This window comes from Mastigoproctus giganteus, chromosome 1 (assembly GCF_048544385.1).
Source record: "Mastigoproctus giganteus isolate SK-2022 chromosome 1, ASM4854438v1, whole genome shotgun sequence".
Lineage (NCBI taxonomy): Eukaryota > Metazoa > Arthropoda > Arachnida > Uropygi > Thelyphonidae > Mastigoproctus > Mastigoproctus giganteus.
Genome location: NC_143575.1, coordinates 108,263,274 through 108,289,505, shown reverse-complemented (window position 1 = coordinate 108,289,505; position 26,232 = coordinate 108,263,274). Strand labels below are relative to the sequence as shown.

At 37.1% G+C, this 26,232-nt stretch overlaps 1 protein-coding gene across 1 annotated transcript in view; it reads left to right on the top strand.

The window, feature by feature from the left end:
- The window catches only part of LOC150091088 (growth hormone-regulated TBC protein 1-like), a 214,834-nt gene that overhangs the window by 77,967 nt on the left and 110,635 nt on the right, over positions 1–26,232 (top strand). The window contains exon 5 of the mRNA XM_090381738.1: positions 15,296–15,420. Coding sequence (XP_090237864.1) covers positions 15,296–15,420 — 125 coding nt within the window. The remainder of the gene's footprint in view (positions 1–15,295; positions 15,421–26,232) is intronic.

Below are 26,232 nucleotides of genomic sequence, written 5' to 3'. Positions count from 1 at the left end.
TAGTTCCATCTTGATACATGGATGCATTCAGTAGTTAATATCTTATGATACTACAATGCTAATTTTATTGTTGTGTAGAACTCACTGCTTCAGTGCAATTTTAGCAAATTTTTGGGCATGTAGGAAAAGAGCAAGTGCCTATAATCCTTTCAATTGGATATAGACTTTTTTAATAGCTATTAATTTTCAGGTTCTTAATGTGTAAAATTTCTTAAATTTTATGCAATAGTTGCAATTCTAAAGGGCGCCTCCGTAGCTAGGTGGGCAGGAGCAGCAGTGCATAGCACACGCTTCTTGATTAGACCGGGGTTCGAGCCTGTGACCATCAAATACAGAGGATGCGGAAAGGTCAGGGAATGACCACCGCATATCCCCGGAGCAATATGGCCTTAGTTGCTAATGCTCCTAAAAAACCAAATAACAACAACAACAACAACAGCAATTCTACAATTCTTTGAAAAGATTTCATACAGTTATGTACATACAGGGTTATGTGCCAATCTAATAATTCCTTAAAATGAAATCGTGTATTTTTTTTTTTTAATCAGAATTAGAGGTGACTTACATGGATAACAAGGTTATTTAAAGAAATTAAAATACGTAAAGTGCTTCGAATAATTTTACGCTGGTTCCCGTACAAGATTCACATAGTGCAAGAACTAAAATCTTGTGATCAGCAACAACGAATAGACTGCTCTACAATTTATGGTTCATATGGAACTTGACGATACATGGACTCGAATGATCTTGTACTCTGATGAGGCACATTTCACTCTTCATGGGGCTGTAAGTGCACATTACTGCTGAATATGGGGAACTTTTCATCCATCTGCTGTGCATGAAAGACCACTAAAAAGTCCATACGTTATAGTGTGGTTTGGATTCACAGCAGAGTTTATAATCGGACCATTTTTCTTTGAAGAGTTTACACCTCATGGCCCCTTAAGTTGTATAGTAACTAGTGCAAGGTACTGTGCTCTTCTAAGAGATCACATTATTCCTGCTCTGCAAGAAAGGCAATGCTTGGAGACCTAGTGTTCATGCAAGATGGTGCCCCTCCCCACGTTGGTCAACAAGTGAAGGAACTGCTCCATTCAACATTTAGAAATTATCGCATAATTTCTGGAGACTTTCTGCAGTTCTGGCCAGCCCGATCAGCAGATCTCAATCCCTGTGATTTCTGGCTATGGAGATACCTGAAAGACAGAGTTTACAGTGGCGGCATACAGATGCTTGTTGATTTTAAAGCAAGCATTAAACAGCATGTAGCCAATATCCCCAATCAAATTGTATGCAAAACTGTGTCACACACACAGTCCTCCATTTTCAGAATGTTATCTCAAGTGAAGGAAAGCACATAGAACAATATGTGTAGATTTCTAAGTTCTGATATTAAAATCTAGTCCTAAGTTATGTATTCCATCTCATGTTTACAGTTCCAATTTTCCCCCTGGTGGCAGAAATTTGAACTAAATTTTCTTCTACAAATCGCTTCCCCATACCCTAAATGACATACCCACCAATTTTCACAGCGCTATCTCTAACCGTTTTGACCCTAGGGTCTCCTGAATAGGGAAACTTATTTTATAACCACCCAGTATATATTTGTACATACAGTCAGTCCTCGTATAGCATGATAGTTGTGTTCCTAGAAACCCTCGTGCAATGCAAAATGCCGACTGGGCTAGCCGGGTGGGTAAAGTGCCTACCTAGCAACCCAAAGGTCGCGGGTTCGAATCCCGCCTCGGGCTTGGATCAAAGTACTGCGAAAATCTTGGGAGGTGCATTATGGCCACAGAAGCCGATGCGCCAACAACTACTACCCCCCCGCAATGCAAAATCGTGCAATATAAACAACAGGCCCTATGGGAAAAATAGGGTTAGGTGCCGACCACCCAAGATTGAACACACATTTGTAACCAAAACATTACCAAACACAATAAATAATTGTAATAAAATATGTAAGTATTTTATTACGACTATTATGTAATAAAATATTGCTAATGCTTTTTCTTCTATCGTAAGTAAACTTGTTTTTTTGTTTGATTTTCTATCCAAACAGATGACAGCCATTCCATCTCTTCCAATTATTTGTGTCTTAATCTAATGGATTTTAATTACACTTTGAGTTGTTCCTGCTATGAAAGTTGTTTTTATTTTCTCTGCATTCTTTGTAATTCTCGGCGTTGCCTCATTTAGGCCTGTAGCACGTGCAATATCACACGGTCTTTCCTTTCGCTCGAAGCGTTTCACAATTTCATATTTTTTCTCTATCGACAGAGGCGGACTGGCCATAAGCCTTACCGGGGAAACCCCGGTGGGCCAGAGGCCGGTGTGATTTTGGCTATAAACCATAGTATGAGGCCACTGAATTTTCCCCGGGTAAGAATTTTTGACCCAGTCCGCCTCTGTGTATCGATATTGCTTTTGTTTTTCTCTCTGAATCTGCAGTGTCTTCACCAGGATGCTTCCTTTTCACACCTTTTAAGTATTTTACTAATTTTTAGGGAATAAAGCACAATTACAAAACGAGGAGGCACACTTGATACACATAAACAAAGCTGCACGCGTATAGCAACTGAATAAACAACACCGTAAAGGCAGAGATTAACACCTCACATTTTACTAAAGCACATTTCTAGGGGTTACTACCATAAAACAATAAAAACAATTTCCAGTTGCGTTTCTGCTAGTGGAATCTGTTATAAACTGGTAGTAAACTCGATCTAATTGCATTTGTGATTATACCAATAGCTGGAATTGTGTTGCTTTTTACGTTATTATGGTGAAATGGGTTTCCCCTTCACTGATATAAAAAAACAAATACATTTTCAGAATCTTCTCTTCATTCCTATCGTGTTGCGTTCAGTTGGGGTGATTCTGCGTTCGACTGCCATTTCTTGTAAACACAAAGGCGAATCGTGCATAAGTGAATTCGGTTCGTGTTATATACGATATCATTCCCCTATTTATAAATCGTGTATGATCGAATTCGTGTAGTGTAAACACGTGTTATACGAGGACTGACTGTACTCTACAAAGCTCATCCCTTAGAAATGTCTACATATGTACACTCCACAGAGCCCAAACTCACAAATATATGGGGTGTTGAGAATCATAGTGGTGTAAGTCAGTAATTTTATTTATATGAGCGGTTCATATTTCTCACCTTCTCTAGGTGTCCACTGTTTAGTTTCATAGCAAAGGAAGTCAAAGTTGCAGTTCTAACCAAGATATGTCAGCACTTATTTTGAATAGTTAACAATATGAACAAAAGGTTTAGAATCATAGTGAAGTAAGTCTGACTTACACCATTCTGTTCCTAAAACAGCTTGTATGATGGAGGTTATGTTCCAAGTTTGTATTTTTGTAGCAAGTTTAAGTTGAAATCTCAATAAATGGAGGATTTTAAGTTGTCTTTTAAGTTGAAATCTCGAGAAATGGTCACGTCAAGAGGCCAACCAAGTAGAAGAAGAAGAACCATGCCAGGAAACTTCCTTCGGACCTAGAAAATGTAAAAGGAAAGAGTCAAAAAGGCTCTAGCCAGAAGACTTTGCAATTCAGATCAGGCGTATGTGAACTCAAAAGGAACACAAGTTGAGTGTAAGCGGTTGAAAACTTAGATTGTGGTTATAAAAAAATATACATAGAGTCCTTAACAGAAGAGGAAAGGAGAAAGAAATGTGATAATTTTATATCCATGGCTGATTTTTCTTGACAGAATGCATATTTATGCAGTCTTATACATCATGAACCTATAAAGCAAAGGTGGCCTCGGAATGGCAGTTAGGAAAGCAATGTACAAATCTGTCTTACATTAAAAAAGAAACCACAGTACGTGTTTGTAAAAAAATTCTTTCTCAACACTTTTGTTGTATCTGATGGAAGGGTGACAAGAGCTTTAGAAAAAGTAAAGGGGATGTCTGCAGGAGAAAATTTAAGGGGTAAACATGTAGTGGCACAAAAGATAACTGACAAACAAAAACAGTTACTTAAGGATCACATTGATATTTTCCCAGCATTTCAAAGTCATTACACTCAAAAAGATAATCCAAACAGGAAGTTCCTTAGTTCTGACTTGAACGTAAGAAAAATGTATGTGCTTTATTGTGAATGGTGTGAGCAAAGAGAGACTGAACCTCTTAAAGAGTATTACTATACACGTGTCTTCAACACAGAATTTAATTTACACTTTCACTTTCCTCAAAAGGACACTTGCAAAGCCTGTGGCAAGTATAAACAGTCGATTGATGTAGAAAAGGACAAAGAAAGGACAAGTAATTTGGAGGAGTAACATGTTTTGCATTTGGCAAAAGCAGAGAATGCAAGAAATCAACTAAAGGGCTGGTGGGAAAAGGCCCGAGGAAACATCTATACAATCATGATAGATTTACAAAAAGCCTTGCTATTCCCAAAATTAACTGTTTCTGAGGCCTACTATAGGTGCAATATGTACTGCTCTAATTTAGGTTTTCATGACGTCACAAATAACCTTGGCTACATGTACGTTTGGGATGAGACCATTGCATCCAGAGGTTCACAAGAGATTACTTCTTACTATTAATCATTTTTAATTAAGTTGAACAAAAAAGCATGTTATGATATACAGCGAAACATGCACTGGCCAAAATCAGAACATCAAGAGATCCTTATCGTTAATGAAACTGATTCAAGCAACTTCAGTTGAAGTCCTAGAATTCATGGTTTCTGGCTGCTCTTACCTTCCAAATGACTCAGACTTTGGGCTAGTTGAGAAAGCTGGAAAAAACAAGATTATCTGTGTTCCAGATGGATGGTATAATACTATGAATTCTGCCAGAAGACACAACAGGTTTATGGTTGTAAAGATGCAACAAGATTATTTTTTGAAAACAGAAGCTCTTGAAAAAGCATAATAAAACAGAAGAAGAATGTTGAAGGCGAAAATGTAAACTGGTCAAATACAATGGCTCCATTATGAAAAAGGAAAACTCATCACAATTTTCTACAAGTGTACATTGGATGAAGATATCCATTTCAGGGAACTGAACGTCAAACCCTCTCTAAATCAGGCCATTTTGCTGACTTGTCTCTCATGGCCTTCTTCTGCCATGGCATTTTCAGTAGGGTTTCTTCTTCCCATAGCCAGTCTCGGATCGTTTTCTTAGTTGGAGGAGGACCAAACTTACGTTCAGCAGCACGATTTCCTTTCACTTTGGCAAACTGGATCACTTTTAACTTGAATTCAGCACTGTACGAAAATCTTTTCTGAGCCATTTCTGGGTAGAATGTAGAAAAACGTAACCTAATATACCAGTAACAAGTGCAAAACAATGAGCGCAAAGACAAGCGTAGGTACATCATAGCCAAAGTAGCTTATGAGGCATGAAACCCCCACAACAACAAACGTGAAAAAGCGGGAAATGCAAGTAAAAAAATCTACAACCACTATAAGACGCACCCAGTTTTTAGACCCCAAATTGTTCGAAAAAGGGTGCGTCTTATACATGGGGAAATACGGTAATATTTATTAGAAATTTCAAACCAGCGCCTTTGCTAACTAAAAAAACTTATCCCATCAGTACTATTACCTGTTTTCGCTAAAGTCATAAATTCAAATTGAGGAAGGACGGATGTCGGATAGATGTGCGGAAATTTGCCTTTGGCCAGCGGGTGGTTGGTTGGTTGGTGGAACCGACTTCCATCACTTGTTGTTGAAGTTGATAGCCTAAACAAATTTAAAGCTCAACTGGACAGGTATTTCGAATGAACGGAGGGGTGAAATGGGAGTGGTGTGTGTATTTTTTTTTTTTTTTTTTTTTTTTTTTTTGGCTGATGCTGAATAAGCTTGCTTTCTTGCATCATATGCCTCTACTAATGCTAAAGGAGTTTTGCCTTTTCACGAATGATGAGTGAACGGGAATACGGAATTTTATTTTGGGTTTGGTCTTCTATCCACTGATTTAAAGCCTTTTCCATTTTTTTCTAATTTAACATCACGAGTTACAGAGCAAATTTTTGAAGCAATTAGCGCATTTTCACGGACACTACGGCGGATTTTTTCTTCCGATTTCTTGATTGATCGTACCTTTGACTCATTGATTTTATAATGTTTTGCCACTGAGGAGACACTTTCACCATTAGAAATTTTGTCTAATAACTCAATTTTATTCGCTAATGTCATCACCTTCTTTGATCTTTTCACATTTCCCTTGTTATTCGTAGCCATATTTTTGTACGGGTTAGAAAGAATTTGTCCACAATAAAGTCACTTTCTTCCATTAACACATTCGAAAAAGTCTGTTTTACATTGCAAAACAGTAGATTTATCACTTTTGTAAGCATATCAATTTATAAATTGATAAATTTATTCAATTTATAAGCATATAAATAAAAACAAATGACGACGAAACCTTCCATGACAAGTGCATAAGGCGTACTGAACTAGGATTAGCAAGAAACGTCCACGCTCGCAATTTTGTCATCCCTCTCACCCCACCCACTGAGCGCTGTTTTGACCGGGAAAGATAATTTTAGCCACACCCATGTTTTTTTAGCATTAGCATTAGCATTAGTAGAGGCATTTGATGCAAGAAAGCATCAGCCAAAAAAATAAAATAAAATAAAATAGAAAAATAAATAAATAAATAAAAAATAACCACTTCCACTTCACCCCTCTGTTCGTTCGAAATACCTGTCCAGCTGAGCCTCCACCAACCAACCCCCCGCTGGCTAAAGGCAAATTCCCTCACGTCTATCCTACATCTGTCCTTCCTCAATTTGAATTTATGCCCTCTCAGGTGATTATTCTGAGCAAGAGGAAGAATCCCATCAGCATTGAGCATGCTCAAACCATTCAAGGCTTTATACACCTCTATCAGATCACCTCGCTGGTGCCTAGTCTCCAGACACTGTAATTTGCAAAACTTAAGCCTTTCTTCGTAAGAGCACCCCTTTGTTCCATTCACTAATCTTGTTGACCTTCTCTGTACTCGTTCCAGCATCTCTACATCCTTCTTGAAATGAGGCCTCCAGACCTGTATACAGTACTCTAGGTGTGGCCTGACCATTGCCTTATACAAGGGAATAATCACCTTATCCCTGCTAGAAAAATTCCTATATATCATCGACAATACACCATGAGCTACTCTTACAGCCCATCTGCACTGCTCAGAAAACTTCATATCTGCCTGCACAACCACTTCCAGGTCCCTTTCATTCTCTACCACTGTCAGTGTAGTACCACAGAGTTGATACGTTGCTCTGGGGTTGCTGTTTCCCATATGTAGTACTTTACATTTGTCAATGTTAAACTTCATTTGCCACCTCTCAGCCCATCTGCTCAACCTTTCCAGATCCTGTTGCAGTAGCATAGTGTCAGTAGTGTCCTTGACAACCCTGCCAACCTTCGTATCGTCTGCAAACTTGGACATTAAGCTTGATATACCATCATCAATATCATTTATGAATACAGAAAACAATAATGGACCCAATACTGAACCCTGAGGGACTCCACTAATAACATTAGTCCACGATGAGCAGTGTCCATTGATTACCACTCTCTGTCTGCTCCCCCTCAACCACCCCTTTATCCATAGCAGCAATTTGCCTCCAATGCCACACTGCTCCAATTTGTGCAGCAGTCTTCCATGTGCAACAGTATCAAAATCCTTTCTAATATCCAAGTACGCTGGACTCCCGCTAGTCCGAACTAATTGGGACCGAGCCCTGTTCGGATTAGCAGAATTTCGGATTAGCCGAATAACGTACCCCATATTTTAAAATGAATAAGGAGTGAGTGACGTTGATAGCTTGAAGTAATGCTTCAGGAAATCACAAGCTACCTTTGATGATCATCATTAAATCAGTGAAGCCGAGAGCGCTTTTAAAAATATGAACATTAACAATCTTCCAGTTCATTACAAAAGTCAAAAAAAAGCTTGGATGAACGGACAGCTTTTCATTGAGTGGTTTCATAATCAATTTGTCTCAGCAGTGAAACGTTTCAGCAATGAAAATGATTTGCCACCTCGCGCCATTCTACTCATAGACAATGCGCCATCCCACCCAGACGTTTCCGAGTTTACATCAGGGGATATAAAGGCAGCTTTCTTACCGCCTAATGTAACACCGTTATTACAGCCCATGGACCAGGGGGTGTTACAGTCTATCAAGCTTGCATACAGAAAGAAATATCTTAGGTCCTTTATAGAAGATAACACCAATTCACTTTCTTTACATGAGAAAATGAAACAAGTGAACTTGAAAGATGTATATTGGGTTGCTGAGCTGTGGGAGAGTGTAACTGGTGGCAAAACATAGCATCTTCTAATCGATTTTCATCGTTACGTCAAAAGAAATTAACAGAGTTTGTTACTTCTGAAAAATGGCTTTTGTTCTTGTTTTGGTGTATAAGTATTGATCTGTAGTTTTAATAGGCCATGTCAAACACTGATTTATTAATTTTGTATTAGTACAGTACTACAATAAAATACAATTTTTTTGTGGAATTCTAAATGTCTTTGTTCCATTAATACCATTTAAATTTAACGTATTTAACATATATTTTGCGAACTAAAAAATTTCCTCTCCGCTGACCGAAACGTGTTCGGATTAGGCGGACGTTCGGATTACCGGGAGTGCACTGTATATAATATTAAAGTTATTCTCTGCATCCAGTTCTTTTGTGACTGCATCATAGTATCCAATCAAATTGGTCAGGCAAGACTTCCCCATAACAAAATCATGCTGTGTCTGAGCTATAACTGAAATCTTGTCTAGATGATCCTGCAGTGCTTCTTTAACCAGTGCCTCCATTAATTTTCCGGGAACAGAAGTTAAACTAACAGGTCTATAATTACTTGTGTCGCCCTTTGATCCTCCTTTGTGAATTGGGGTCACATTTGCACATCTCCAGTCCATGGGTACTTCCCCTGAGTCCAAGGAAGCTCTCATAATTATGGCTAAGGGTTTGCTTACTTCCTTTGCTGCCTCCTTTAATATAACTGGATAGATCCCATCCACCCCAGGTGCCTTTCTTGTATTTATCTTCAACAATTTCTCCTCCATTTTACTCTCAGTTATTACAAGATTCTCTAGCTTACTGCCAGAGTTAAATACACCTCTGGCATTCCCCTCTCTGAATAACTCCTCATGTGTGAATGTCGATGCAAAATATTCATTTAGTTTGTTAGCTACCTGAGCAGGATCATCAATAGTTGACCCATCGATATCAAGTGGACCAATCTGATTCATCCCCTTTCTTCTAAAGTTTTCATAAGTAAAGAACTCTTTGCTGTTTTTCTTTGCATCCCTTGCCAAAGATTTTTCATAATCTGCCTTCGCCTGCCTAACCTCCTTTGTAACTTGGTTACAGATCAACTTGTATCTATCATAGGCTTCTGTGTAACGTGTTAATTTGTATGTATCCCATGCATTTTTCTTCTCTGCCATATGTCTCATTAGTTCATCTGACATCCACTTAGGCCTAAACCTTGAACAATATTTCTTAGTTGGTATGTAAAGCCTAGTAGCTTCCAAGATAAGTTCTTTGAATGCTTCCCATTTTGAATTTGCTGTTGGTAACATCATCAGTTGGTCCCACTGTATAGAATTTAAATACTGTCTCAGTCCATTGTAGTCGCCTTTACGAAAGCAATAACCCTTCCCTTTACCCCTAATGGTAGTTACCTCTTTGAGTAAATCCCACTTCAGTACACTGTGATCACTGCCACCTAGTGGTTCATTTACCTGCAGATTCTTAATGCATGAAGAATCACTACTGATAATCAAATCAAGAGTATTACTCTCTCTAGTTGCCTCCCGAACATGCTGATGTAGAAAACAATCATCCAATAAATCCACAAAAGCCCTGCTAGTGTGTAAGTGACCAGCCCCCAAATTCCAGTCAATATCTGGGAAATTAAAATCCCCCATTATAAGACTGTGATTTACTGGCCCACTCTATTTCCCTGTACAGTTTCTTATTATACTCATCAGAGTCATTAGGCCTATAGCACACTCCTACTCTCAATTTTGATCTTCCAATGCTTATGTCACACCAAACTAACTCGACACTGCACTGTCCAACAATGTCGACTGGCTTCACTTCCTTGGATTTTATGTATTTCTTAACTAATAGCATAACCCCTCCTCCCTTTCTATCCTTTCTGTAGACATTGTACTCCCTAAATTCCAGTTCTGCATTCCTTATATCTGCGTGACACCACCAGGCGCCTCCGTAGCCAAGTGGGAAGGAGCAGCAGACCGGGGTTCGAGCCCGTCACCACCAAATACGGAGGATGTGGAAAGGTCAGGGAATGACCACCGCATATCCCGGAGCAATATGGCCTTAGTTGCTAATGCTCCTAAAAAAAAAAAAAAAAAAAAAACCAAATAGCGTGACACCACGTCTCTGAAATCCCCACAATATCTGCATATCCGCCTTTGATGCTTTAAGCAATACCTCAAATTCATCAAATTTATTTACTAAACTCCTAGCATTGGTGTACACGCAAGTATACATGCACCTGTTCTTTTTCTTAGCTACCCTTACACAACCCATGTGGTTATTTGTACCCCAATGATTCCCAGCAGTCTCTGAAAAATCCTGCATCTTATTTTCCAGGTTGCGGCTCATTCCAATAGAAGCAGTGCAAGAATCACTTTCACCTCTGCCAGTGGCTACTGTTAATCTATTAGTCCTTGTATCCCCCCAATCTAGCAGTTTTCCGACCCACCTAACACTGCCTCGATAGCATCAGCAAACATTCTTGCACCCTTTCTATTTAAGTGTATCCCATCCCTGTAGAAGCATTCTCTCCTGTTAACAAGTACAGACCAGGCTGAAAAACATTCTACCCCTTGAGCCTTGCACAATCTTTCCAGGGCCGAATTGATCGACAGGGCTCTCATCATATACTTCCTCCTATCGTGTCTAGGGAGAATTGCAGACACTTTCAAATTCAACCCTAATTCACCGCTTTTTTTCAACAGTGACCTGTACTTGTTAAGCAATTCCGCCGGTCTCCTACTCTTAATATCATTAGTGCCAACGTGTACAACTATATCATCTTTTGGCCGACCGGGCTAGCCAGGTGGGTAAAGTGCCTGCCTGGCAACCCAAAGGTCGCGGGTTCGATTCCCGCCTCGGGCTTGGATCAAAGTACTGCAAAAACCCTGGGAGGTGCACTATGGCCACAGAAGCCGATGCGCCAACAACTACCAAACCAAAAAAAAAAAAAAAAAAAAAACCAAAAAAAAAAATATCATCTTTTGTGCCCTTAAAAGATGATATCTGCTCTACAACATCATCAACCTTTGCCCCTGGCAGACATACCCTGGTCCTGTTCCACCTATCCTTTTTACAAAGCATGTTTCCCTGACAATAGAGTCACCAACAACTACTAGTTCCTTTGGGACCAGCGCATTCTGCCTTGGGGGCTGCCGCTGTGTTGCGTGATGACCAAGTGCAAGCTCTGGAATTGGTGTGGGCAGCTGAGAGCTTGATGAGCTCCTCACTTTTAATCCTTCGAGGGCATCCACCCTGTCTTTCAAGCTCTCATATAGGCCCATAACAACGCTGAGTTGTCGCCTGATTTCCTTACACTCCTTGCATCGTGCACACACAAAGACATCCCCCATGGCAGTATCATGTCCCGTACCCGACTGCTCCACAAACATCAAGCAAGTAGTGCATTTTAATAGGCTGTGATTCAGAGTTCACTGCCCCCCTCAATTCTCTCCTGAGCCACAGCACTCCCATTAGCTTGAGCCTTTTTTATGGCGGAAAATGTTCATGGTGCTTTAAAATTCACATTTTTTAAGGTTTCATTTTATATTAAATCAGTGACCGCGAATAACGGGGGTTTACTGTATTTCTTACATGTTATACTTGATTTTTACATTAAAAATGAGTGTTTTATAAAGATTATTTAATAAAACATCTTGGTGCCTTCTTAGCCAGGTGGTCAGGAGCAGCAGTGCGTAGCACATGCTTCCTGATTAGACCGGGGTTAGAGCCCGTGACCACCAAATACGGAGGATGCGAAAGGTCAGGGAATGACCACCGCATATCTCCAGCCCAGATAAAGGGTGAGGGTTGGTGTCAGGAAGGGCATCCGGCCGTAAAAAATTCATGCGAAAACAGTTAAAACATTGACCTTATATATATATATATATATATATATAATGGGAAAAAGGCGAGGACAAAAAAAAAAAAAAATTAATAAAACATCTTAAAATAAAAAATACAAACAATAATTAGCATTTACCTTAGACTTTAAGTGCAGGGCTGATGAAATCAATAGTGACGTAGTGGTGGTGGGATTAAATCAGATGTCAAGTGTCTTTTCAGTCTTTTGCTCCTACTGGCAAAGAAATTGTCCAAATTGGACTGTTTTTGATGACTTTTTTGTAGTTTCCTGAAGTAACTTTAGTTAAGGTTTAATGTTGACAAATGCAAAATACTGCATATGGTTAGAAGTTATCCCAGATTAATGTACGAACTGTGTGGTACTACTCAAGGTATTGGAAAGTCAAAAAGACCTGGGTGGGTTAATTGTTCAGTCAGATGAAGTTCTGTGGGCAGTGTAGACAGGCTGAGAGGATAGCACATGGAATTTTGTCAATGATATACAAGAATTTTACTAGAGGATAAGAAGGTGATTATTCCAATGCCCATGCTGCATCTTGAGTACTGCATACAGGGCTGGAGGCCTCCTTTAAAGAAGGTGTAGAGCTGCTGGAGTGGATACAGAGAAGGACAAAAAGATTGAGGAGAACAAAGAGGTGCTTTTATCAAGAAAAGCTTCAGTTCTGCAAATTGCAACTTCTGGAGGCTAGGCACTTGCGAGGTGATCTGATTGAGGCGATTGCAACTTCTGGAGGCTAGGCACTTGCGAGGTGATCTGATTGAGGTGATTGAAGGCCTTGAATGGAGTGAGTAAGCTCAGTGCCGATGGGATTCTTCTTGCTCAGACTATGCACATGAGGGGCATAAATTCAAATTGAAGAAGGATGGTTGCAGAATAGATGTGTGGAAGTTTGCCTTTAGTCAACAGGCGTTTGATTGTTGGAACAAACTTTCATTTTCTGTTTTGGAAGTCGATAGCTTGAATAAATTCAAGGAAGAAGTAGACAAACTGTTGGAGGATAGATGAAATGGGAGGGGTTTTTTTTGCTGATGAGCCAACCTTTTGGTCATGGCATGGATTGTTAAGAGTACTTGTCTAACAAATCTCATTGGATACTGTGAGGTATCAGAACTGGATGCAGAAAATAATTTTTACATCACAGATTTCAGTGGAGCTTTTAATACTGTTCCATGTGAACAATATAAAAAATTGGAGCAGTATGGCATTTAGGGACAAGTCACTGATAACATGAATTGCTGAGGAAGCTTCCATCCTACAGTGAGTTGATAATGGCTGCAGTTTATACCTTTTTTTTTCACTGCTATGATAAAATGACCTTTGAGTGGCAGGATACAGAGTGGCCACTGCTCTTTATAGAATAATGTTGAGTGAGGTATCACTGGATTTGGTGTTGGGATCCCTTACAGTTTTTAATATTTGTGAATGATATTTATGTAGGCATATTAAATTTAATATCAGAGTTTTCTGATGATATTAAAGATTGGTAGGGTGATTAATAGTAGGGTGATCAGAATATACCACTCCAGGAAGATATGAAGAAGTTGGACAGAGGGGCTGAGAAGTTGCAGTTGGGGTGTTTGATATTGATAAATATACTACATTTTAAATAACAAATTGATAAAATAAGGTACTACATTTTGGTAGAAATACTATTAATAGTGGCAAATGAAGCAAGTAAGCTTGCTTTCTTACATCATTTGCCACCATTAATGCTAATAATGTTTTTTGAATGATTGACTCATTTTTATTTTTAGAGTAACCTCTAAGTTCTAACAGTTACCTGGGTTTGTTGGATGATTAATGAATCTGGAACTTGAACTACTTTCCTTTATAAAATAATACATCACCACATCAAGGTTTCCAGGCACATTCTTCACTTGATCATTGATTCTCATGCCAGTGAATGAAACATGGTGGTTTGGATTTTTTTACTACCATTTTCATCAGTTTTGACCACTTTTCTGAGGCTCTATCAAGGGGGCAGTTTACTGATACACTTCGGTGATTTGAAGAAAAATTATCACAGCATTTGAGGCTGTTAATGCTAGGATGTTGACATGACTCTGACTGAAATCAGTTGCAAGTCATGTCAAAATCTTATGTGCAAGAAAAGCAACTATGTAGAATATTTTAACATGCTAATAAAACTTACTGAGGTTATTTGAACAGTCAAATAATCTGTTTTTCTCTATCTTATTCATTTTACTTTTAATTTAGTAATAAATTTCTGTTTGCTCTATATATGTTAAAATAAAATTATTATGTTTAACACATTGACTGCCTTTACACATATAAGCATTAAACAGCAAAGTGATGTGCCATCACTACAGCATACATGTATGTATGAGTTCAAAGGGCACATAAATGCTGTGCCCTAACACATACGAGCTGTCATTCTTAAGTGGTCAGTAAACAAGTGCCATAAAAATAAAGGCACATGAAATTAACAACTCATCAGTATTGGCTTGTTGATTGAACTCTTTGCAGCAGTGCTTAGCTTTTGTTTATAAACTTGGCACACAGATTTATTTGTTCTTTGCTTGTGTTGATGTTTATGTACATGAATAAACTTTTTATAAAATGTTAAGATTTGTTTTGATGTAAAAATGTGTGATCAGTGAAAATGTTCACTTTGAGCTATGAATTGCTTTTCAACCATTATTTATAAAATTTCAGAATCCTGAGGATGCTGGAATTATTATTATTATTATTATTATTTTTAGCCACATAGTGCAAGGAAGCTTGAGGCTTATGCTGCACCAGCCAAAAAAAAGCCCATACTCACTAGATGTGAGCCACTGGGGGAAGTTTTTTGCTTTTTAACATTCTGAAAATTACAGCACATTGGATGCACTCTCTCAAATGTAGGTGGTCGCAGACATTGTTAATATTAACATATGGTACTAATATCAGTGTCAAGTTTTACAAATGTCAGCACCAGGGTTCTCTGTTCTAAATTAATAGTTTGTATTACTTCAAGCTTAGCAAAATTTGTGTGTGCATGCACATGCATAAAAATGGATGACATGCAAAAACATGCATAGTCAAGTGGACATATTTCTCTAAACTAACTTGAAACTTGACTTGTAAAAAATTGATTTTAGTTTTGGTTTAAGGAGGATAATTCTGTGTAATTTTATATCCTTTTGTAATCATTTTAGATATTCCAAGAACATTTCCAGATAATATTTATTTCAAAGTAGCATCAGAAGATTCTAAACGAGAATCATTATTTAATGTCTTATTAGCATTTGCACATCATAATCCACAAGTGGGATACTGTCAGGTAAATACTGTTTCAGAATTTTATTTTTTAACTATTATATCAATTTACTTAATTACTTCTGGTGACCCACACTGTTAATTCTTTATCGTAATTATCATTATTGTGGGTAACAGAAAACATTTTTATTATAAGTCACTTTATTTTTTAATGGTAACCCCATCATGAAAGGTAACATTTATAGAGTACTACAGGTTTGTAGTATTCTAGCTCCAGGTATGGACTGATGGTTAAGAATTGAAATGATACTTGTTGACTCTGGACTTGAATTTCTATAGATTGTAAATTCCAAAAAATACATGAGAAAAAAGTTTATTCAACAGAATAGAAGTGGAAGATAAATGAAAATGAAGAAAAATTCATTCAGCCAGTGATGTTGATTAGGTATGTTTCAAGGTATGTATGATTAATCAGCAGTGATGTTGATTAGATATGTTTCAAGCTGGTTTGGAAGAAAGAGAGAAAATTACAAATGCAAACTGAATATCTGAGTGATAGGGAAGGAAGAAAGTTTTCAAAAGAGAGAGGGAATTGTAAACTAATCTGAGTGCACTCATTTGGGTAAAGTGGAAGAGTTTAAAGAGGTTCTAGAGACTAATTCACAGATGTGCAAACAATATTCCACACTAGGGGCAGACTTATAATTTCTACAGAATCAGTAGTAGTTGATTAAAACAGAAAGCTAGTTTTTCTAGCACAGAAGAAGCATTATTTGCTCCCTTTTCTTGCATGCTTTTGAAATTTGTAATGTGCTTATTAAGGATGGTTAGAACAATTCGATAATTGTAGATTACTTAAAATACCATTTATAATTGACTTAATATGATAGCATAGCTTAATTTATTATGGTACTCACCTTTTTTTTATAATCTGCAATTGATGTTTGAATAGAGTGGATGATAATTTTAATTTAAATTAGGAGTAAGTAAGTTGGGGTTTAAAAACAGAAGTTAAAATATGCGCAAGGAAGTAGAAGTGCATGTCTTCGTCCTTGGTTGTCAATATTAAAGTTGAAAATAAATGGTTAATACTGGAGGCCAATAGCCATAATAGGTGGCTTTCGTTATCCACATCTTCAGTTGGGAATGATGGGTTGAGACTGAACGCGTGTATTTAAGAAAGCTAAGTTCCCATGATGCTCCTGGTTACATGTGGAAATCTCAGGTGCATGAGATTCCAAGCCGGTGCAATGTTGTAAGGTAGTTTGGTATTTAATACTTGGAGATTGGTTCTACCGCCATTCCAATTAAGCTATTAATTCTACCGCCATTCCAATAAATTAAGCTATGCTATCATATTAAGGATAGTTAGAACTTAAAGTAGGCGCCTCCATAGTCAGGTAGGCAGGAGCAGCAGTGTGTAGCACATGCTTCTTGATTAGACTGGGGTTCGAGCCCGTGACCACCAAATATGGAGGATGCAGAAAGGTCAAGGAATGACCACCGCATATCCCCGGAGCAATATGGCCTTAGTTGCTAATGCTCCTGAAAACCAAATAACAACAACAGAACTTAGAGTAAAGGCCCCAGTAAAGACATGATCCTATCTAGAAATTAGAGTACTATTGAAAATAAATATGGAAACAGCAAAATATTTTTTTTTTTTGTAAGAAATGAGAATGAACTAAGATTTAGAAAGACTGAAGTAAACTAAGTTTTCTTCTCCTCACTGTAGAATTACTTGGTAATCATCATTCAAGAAACTGGTGATGGAGATTTCAGATGAAGTTTGTCAAACAAGAAGATGGAATGATGTATATTATTATTAACAAAACTATGGTGCTAATACATTAGTAGTGGCAAATGATGCTGCAAGGAAGCAGCCAACTCACGCAGTATCAGCCAAAAATTTAAAAACTACGGTATCCCCCATCTTTCCATCTTCCCTAATTAAAGTTGGCCAAAAAAAAAAAACATACTTCCAGACCAGAAGTTGCAGATTCTAAAGGAAATTGATCCACTGATTTCAAAATTTGTCTCTATCACATCTCCACTTAAAAAATATACAGGCAACCCCCATATAAGGTACTTCTACAACCTGGTTTCACTCTAACACGATTGATAAATTGCGACAATGTTCATACAACACGGTACTTATATAACAAGGTTTTGCTATAATACGGTTTGAGAATTGTGGGAAATCTCGCATAACACAGTATTTTTGAGCTTTTGTGCTGGTAAAACCCTGCTATTATGTTAGATGTAATTTTCAATGTTTCCATTCCTTTTTTGTGAATCCCTGCTGTTGACTCACTAGTTGTTATTGCCTTCATGGTATTTTTCTAAAGCACATTTCTGGAGGTCACTACTATAAAACAAAAACAATTTGCAGTTTCCAGTTTATTGGTCTTTTCTGTTAGTGTAATCAATTATAAACGGGTAGTAAACTTGATCTTATTGCATTTGCTATAGTACCAATAGCTGGAATTCTGTGGGTTTTCACTAGGGCTTGCATAAAACCGAGTTTAACCGAAGCCGAAGTTTACTCTTAAAACTGGTTTTAAAACCGATTTTCTCAGACTTAGGGAAAATAATTAAAAGCTTATAACACAGGTATTTATTTTATCTTGGGTAGATTGTACAACTCGTAATCAAATCTTTTAAACAAAATCTAATCACCTCTTATAGTAAAAAAAATAAAAAAATTAAAATGTTCCAAAAAAAGTAACCAGCTTGAGATTATACAAAATTACAAATTGTATTCAAATCCTTTGAATAAAAACTATCTTCTCGTATAGTAAACAAAAAAATAATAAGCCCTATAATAATAATAATAAATAAATAAAAATAATGTGAAAAAAAAACAGCTTGGGGAAATTACTTTACTATTTATTGCTCAGCTTTTTTCTGAAAATGATCCTTTAAAAAACACAGTATATTAAGCATTTTTCTTGATAAACTTGACCTTATTTTTGTGTTAAAGAGACCAGTGATCGAAAACATTCTCCCAGATTGGACACTTGTTGGTTTAATGGTCAGCAGTGCTCTATAAACTTTCTCCAGCTTTTCACTTTACTGCTAGTTGCCTCCAAAATTTTAAATTCTTTGCTGATTTCCAATTCACTCGGATATTTTGAAGGCTCTTTAGTTAATCTTTTTATTACACTATCATAAGGTGGTAGATGACTTTCATCAACCGGTGAAATACCACCACTTTGCTTATTGGAGGCTTGAAGTGGTGAAACCCATGTTTAGTCTCTAGAGCAAAGTTCCCCCTCTTCCCATACTTCACCTTCAACCGTACTAAGTACTATAGGTTTTGATACCTTTCGTGTTTGGGGTTTTCATAAAAAAAAAAAAAAAAAAAAAAAAAAACTCTCGCATGAGTGTATCTCCGACATCGGAACTAGATGAGTCTTTGTTTTCTTCTAAAAGAACAGTTTGTTTATTTTCAGAGTCTTCATTCAATGCTAAGACTCCTTTGGAATGTTTTGCAAATAATCTTTGATAAATCTCTTCAGCATGCTTTTTCACAACTTTCTTACTTGGAAAATCAAAAGTTCTTGAACCTGAATCTTCTTTCCTAAACTTTTTGGGCTTGTGTAGATAGCTCAGCAAAGCCACAGTTTGGCAATTTCGTCTTGCATTGTAACGCTGCAAAAGGCTTTGGTGAAACTTTAAAGCAAATGGGTTTTCTGCTGTATCAAGCTTAGCAAGCAGAAATTCTATTGAAGACTCTGCTTTAAGTAAGTCTGTATCATCTGAGGTTATAGCCTTCAGAATCATTTCAACTGGTCGCAAAGTTTCACATAGCAATTCAAGTGTTTTCCAGTCATCGTCAGACACAGCTTGAGTTGACAGTACTGCACATAGAGCATTTGGAATGCAACTTAATCATCATTGCTGCTGCATCAGTGGTGCAGGCAGCAATATCCTCATTCAAATTTAAACCAAATTCCTTCAAGTGTCCATTCACAATTTGCTCAGTTCTTCTGCTATCAAGTGAACCATTAATCTCAATAAGACCTAACAACCAATGATTGTCTTTTGATTGCACATTTATATTCATATACCTTTTTATTTTGTATAGATGTATATTCGTCTAGAGTCAATGAATACCGTGCACCTAAAACCAATGAATTTTTGAAATGCTGAATGAGTTCTTCTTTCTGTTTTATAATAATTCAGAACCATATTTTTAATTCCATTCACTGAGGCTCGTGGTAATTTATCGTATTTATTTCTCTGAAGGTGAAGGCTTGTTGTATAAACTCACTCTTGGCAATTGAATTAAAAGAAAATCCATCTAAAGCAGCTAATTTTGAAATCTCTTCTTCCATAGATTATTTAATGATAAAGTTTTCTAATGTTCTAACCATTTTTACGGGAGGTTCACTGTTATCTTGTTTAATGTCAGTCTGATGCATTTTCTTTAAATGCAACATCAAAGATGATATAGATCCTCCAGACGACTTCATTATTTTCTGACATTTTGAACATTGAGCTTCATCTTTGCTTTTTCGAGCAAAATAATTCCATACATTTGATTTCATCTTAGACATATTAAGAGTAATAAATATTAATTAGTAGGAATTTATATCACTGACAATTTTAAATAAAAATATTGAAGATAACAAAGGCACAATACTATGTGTCACTCCCGCAAGCACTGAATGAAGAGTCTAAACGAGGCAAGTTTCAAAATTTTCACAAAAGAAATTTTTTTTTCCCCAATTAAATCTATTGTATTTTCAAAATTACATAAAAACTAAATTTGGTGAAGCTGCTTTTTGGAGAACATTTGATCGCAAATTTAATAGGAATAAAGAAGCAAAAAACTTTCTACGATTCAAATTTGGTGCAATATTCAGCGAATCTGTTTCTAGTAAGTAACCATCAATAAGGCGCATTCCATAACTTGCTTGGTGAACAAGATAGATGGAACGGAGAAATGTTGAACATTTTCTTTAACACTATCGCTCCGACTCACTCAGTTGTAAATGAGTACACCTGCATTTTGCCATGATACAGGTGGGAAGATAAAAGGTACCCCTCCTAGATTTGGGCCACTTGCCCGTAAGATTCGTACCTTAAAATAAAATAAAATAAAAAACATGTTTAAAACATAAAGCAGTTGAGCGATCCAGACAAACGAACAAACAAAAGAAAATGTGCGTAACTAAAAACTATATTCGAGGGCTGACTAAGAAAATATTCAAATCCGGTTTTAGAAGCTCGGTTTTGGTTTTAAGAACTCGATATGAAAACCGGTTTTATAAAACCGGTTTGCAAGCCCTAGTTTTCACGTTATTACGGTGAAATGTGTTTTCCCTACCATGAAATATTCAATCATATAAAAAAACATAAATGCTCAGAAATTCATTACTCCATATCTCACTTGTGCGTATTGTGTTTGTTGCAACTTGTGCGTGTCATATTCTTTAATTAAATGAACGTACATTATCTGACATATAAGTATCACATTTGTAAGTAAGACGTTTGTTCAGTTATTACTAATTAAGTTACTACTATTATAAAAATAAAGTTAAAATATTAAGTTATTACTACTATAAAATTAAGTTTCCAATAGTCATAAAAAAAATTGTGTATTTTTGTTAGCTTTTGGAACATAACCTCCCCTTTTTGTACTGGTTCTTAGTCCCATATAACATGGTTTCGCATTACGAGATTTTGTAGGAACCAAACTACCGTGTTATATGAGAGTTACATGTATTAGCATTACCATTAGTAGAGGCATTTGATGCAAGAAAGCAAGCTTATGCAGCATCAGCCAAAAAAAAAAAAAAAAAAAAAAACCCACTTCCACTTCACCCCTCTGTTCGTTCAAAATACCTGTCCAGCTGAGCCTTAAACTTATTTAGGCTATCAACCTCCACCACAAGGGATGGCAGTCTGTTCCACCAACTAACCACCCGCTGGCTAAAGGCAAATTTCCGCACGTCTATCCTACATCTGTCTTTCCTCAATTTGAATTTATGCCCTCTCAGGTGATTTTTCTGAGCTAGAGGAAGAATCCCATCAGCATTGAGCATGCTTAAACCATTCAAGGCTTTATACACCTCTATCAGATCACCTCGCTGGTGCCTAGTCTCCAGACACTGTAATTTGCAAAACTTAAGCCTTTCTTCGTAAGAGCACCCCTTTGTTCCATTCACTAATCTTGTTGCCCTTCTCTGTACTCGTTCCAGCAGCTCTACATCCTTCTTGAAATGAGGCCTCCAGACCTGTATACAGTACTCTTGGTGTGGCCTGACCATTGCCTTATACAATGGAATAATCACCTCCTTATCCCTGCTGGAAAAATTCCTGTATATCATTGACAATACTCCATGAGCTACTCTTGCAGCTCGTCTGCACTGCTCAGAGAACTTCATATCTGCCTGCACAATCACCCCCAAGTCCCTTTCATTCTCTACCACTGTCAGTGTAGTACCACAGAGTTGATACGTTGCTCTGGGGTTGCTGTTTCCCATGTGTAGTACTTTACATTTGTCAATGTTAAACTTCATTTGCCACCTCTCAGCCCATCTGCTCAACCTTTCCAGATCCTGTTGCAGCAGCATAGTGTCAGTAGTCTCCTTGACAACCCTGCCAACCTTTGTATCATCTGCAAACTTGGACATTAAGCTTGATATACCATCATCAATATCATTTATAAATACAGAAAACAATAATGGACCCAACACTGAGCCCTGAGGGACTCCACTAATAACATTAGTCCACGATGAGCAGTGTCCATTGATTACCACTCTCTGTCTTCTCCCCCTCAACCACCCCTTTATCCATAGCAGCAATTTGCCTCCAATGTCACACTGCTCCAATTTGTGTAGCAGTCTTCGATGTGCAACAGTATCAAAAGCCTTTCTAAGATCCAAGTATATAATATCAAAGTTATTCCCTGCATCCAGTTCTTTTGTGACTGCATCATAGTATCCAATCAAGTTGGTCAGGCAAGACTTCCCCTTAACAAAACCATGCTGTGTCTGAGCTATAACTGAAGTCTTGTCTAAATGATCCTGCAGTGCTTCTTTAACCAGTGCCTCCATTAATTTTCCTGGAACAAAAGTTAAGCTCACAGGTCTATAATTACTTGTGTCAGCCTTTGATCCTCCTTTGTGAATTGGGGTCACATTTGCACATTTCCAGTCTATGGGTACCTCCCCTGAGTCCAAGGAAGCTCTCATAATTATGGCTAAGGGTTTGCTTACTTCCTTTGCTGCCTCCTTTAATATAACTGGATAGATCCCATCCACCCCGGGTGCCTTTGTTGTGTTTATCTTCAACAGTTTCTCCTCCACTTTACTCCCAGTTATTTCAAGATTCTGTAGCTTACTGCTAGAGTTGAATACACCTCTGGCATTCCATTGCAGAATAACTCCTCATGTGTGAATGTCGATGCAAAATATTTATTTAGTTTGTTAGCTACCTGAGCAGGATCATCAACAGTTGACCCATCAATATCAAGTGGACCAATCTGATTCATCCCCTTCCTTCTAGAGTTTACATAAGTAAAGAACTCTTTGCTGTTTTTCTTTGCATCCCTTGCCAAGGATTTCTCGTAATCTGCCTTCGCCTGCCTAACCTCCTTTGTAACTTGGTTGCATATCAACTTGTATCTATCATAGGCTTCTGTGTCATGTGTTAATTTGTAAGTATCCCATGCATTTTTCTTCTCTGCCATATGCCTCATTAGTTCATCTGACATCCATTGAAATTTTAGTATTGAAATTTTAGATATATATTGAAACTTAATGAATGACTAAGTTTGACTACTATAAACTAATATATATATATATATGCTGGCTTAAAAATGGGTCTTATTCATTTTAAAATACTTTAATCAGACATACATATAATGTTATAATGTACTACATACATGTGCATTTTATTTCCTTAGAAATGTTTGCCACTCAAAGTTTTTCCTATAATCTGTTTGGCTTTCCCTCTTAACAATCCAGCAGTTATTTTTCCATCATGTCAGTATCCCGGTGACCGTGGTTCCACCTTTCCATCATAGATACGGTCTGATTTCCCTTGCTCATCACATATATCTCCCAATTTTTCAGGGAAAAAAATGAGATGGGAATGAGGAAAATTAATTTTTATAGATATTCAGCAGCCACCAAAAGCAGGAGGTTTGAAATATTATGTAAATCCATGTTTTAGCATTCTTCTCTTCATTATTATGTTGAAAATCTGATCAAAATGCTTTCCCATGAATCTCTCTTTAATTGATATTTATCAGATGCTACGTGCTAAAGCGAATTGTGCTGCTTTACTTGTTATAATTGACTGATATCATAGTTTTTTTTTTTCTAGAAATACAAAAAACATCCATAAGTGACTTGCACAAAGAAAAAAAAATACAAACAAATGAATATACCTTACTAGGTTTCATAAGATTACTAAACAATCAGGTAGGTACAATTAACATAGTAAAATCCTAATTATACTTTTAACTGCCAAATTGGGAAATTTACATACTATAATTCAAATGTATCATGGCAGGACTACATGCTTTGCATTTTCATAATGTAAACAGTTTTTCAGTGTTTTTGTCGACTGTTCAAAAACAGTTATATCCATTCTTAAGGGATATAAAATTATGTCCTTTAATATAACCTTTTCCATTTTTTAGGTACATTAGCATATACCATATACATAAGTGCTTATTGTCTTCACCATGTCTGTCCATCAATTGATCTGCAACAACTTAACTCCCAGTGGAAGGATTTTAATGAAATTTTGTATTTGGTTCATATAGAAAGATTTGTTAAGCCATCCAAAATTTCATATAAATTGGATAAATAGAAATCCAGCAATTATTATTTCTTTTTTCCATGTAAATTGTATGGAAAAAAAAATTCATAGATTAAATATAGTTTTAATTCAGTATTGTTAGCTTTAAATGGTCCATGGACCTTCACTTGTATTGTTACATAAGACTCACAAACTTGTGAAGAGAGAGAGAGAGAGAGAGAGACAGAGAGAAAGAAAGAAAAGAGATGAATGGCTAAGTTTCAAGAAAGTAAAACTGTACTTTTATTAAGTGTTCTATAAAGTTATAATCTTAGAAATTAATTGATAAGCCATAACTATATTTACTTTTCACTTCAGTTAATCACAGAAAAGAAAAAAATAATTAAGTTAATTTTAAGAAAAGAATACAGTGGGCCTCGACTTATGATTACATCAACATCCGATATTCTTAGGAACCGATATACCTTCCACATGATCGTTTATTTTAAGGACCAATGATATTTGCAGGTACCAATGGCTTTCCGATATAGATATAGCTGGAACGATACATGAATGAAAATTTTCAGATGCGTGGCACACCCAACATCACTTGTACGATTATTCTCAATTAATTAGCATCTTTTTTATTGTTCAACGTGTGGAACATCGCTCATACGATTGTTTCAGATCTATGACGATCTGAAACTTAAAGCTCCATAAACCAGCGGCAGTGCTGTGCACTTTGAAGACTTTAAAGCCAGCAAAGACTGGTTTGAGCACTTCAAAAAAAGGGCGAATATCAAAGGCATGGGGAGGCATTCAGTGCTGATAAAAAAGCAGCTGAGATCTTTAAAATTGGATTTCAAGAGTTTGTTGATCAGGAGGGTTATCTTCCCCAGCAGGTTTTTAACATTGACGAAACTGGTCTCTCCTGGAAGCGAATGCCCAAGAGAACATTCATCACTAAGGATGAAGATAGTTTACCTGGGCATAAGCCTATGAAAGGTAGGCTCACTCTCCTGTTGGGTGCCAATGCCTCTTGAGATTTTAAGCTGATTTTTTGGCATGCTGGGAGTGTTTTTGCACAGTAACAAGGAGGCCCATGTTACAGGATATGTCTTCAATGAATGGGAGCTTGAAGTTTTCTGTCCTTCAGCGAAGAGTTATCTTGAGAAAAATAAGCTTCCTATGAAGGCACTGCTCCTGCTAGATAATGCACCAGGCGGCCATGATCCCAACCTTGTTCAATCTCTTGAGGCACAATTTGGCTTTGTTCAAGTCTAATTTTTGCCACCCAACACCATTCCTCTTCTTCAATCAATGGAGCAACAAGTGAGTGCAAACTTCAAGAAAATCTGCACCATGAACATGTTCGCAAATTGCTTTGCAGCGACCTCTGGTGAAAATGCTATCACACTCAAAGATTTTTGGAGGTCAAAGTTCAACATGCTCGATTGTGTGAGGCTGATTGTAAGGTGTTGGAATGATTTTTCCCCCTGGTGCTTAAATTCAGCCTTGAACACATCTGGCTTTTAATTATCCATAACTTTGATGGATTTGAAGATGATGGGGCTTTGACAAATGATATTGTTACTCTTGATAAATCAATGGGTCTGGAGGTTGGCAAAGAGGATGTGGAGGACCTTATTGGCAATCATGAGAGGAAGAAAAAGACACCCAATAAGTGTCAGCTGAAGAGTTGAAGACTGCCATTTCTTGTTGTGGACTGCCAAAGTGGACTGTCTTTTATGACTTTTTTGTAGCTTCCTGAAGTAAGAAATGACTTTTTCTTCCATTTTGCACACCATATAAACTTGAAAACACTAAACTCACGATGTGCAAAATGGAAGACAAAGTCATTTCTTCTTCAGGAAGCTACAAAAAAGTCATAAAAGACAGTCCACTTTGGCATGTTGGTACATTTTCTTTACCAGTAGCAACAAAAGACTGAAAAGACACTTGATGCTTGATATAATCACACCACCATTGATTTCATCAGCTCTGCAATTCAAGTCGAATGTAATGCTAATTTGTTTTTATTATTATTATTTTTATTTTAAGTTGTTTTATGACTATTTATTAAATAATTTTTATAAAGCCCTAATTTTTAATATAA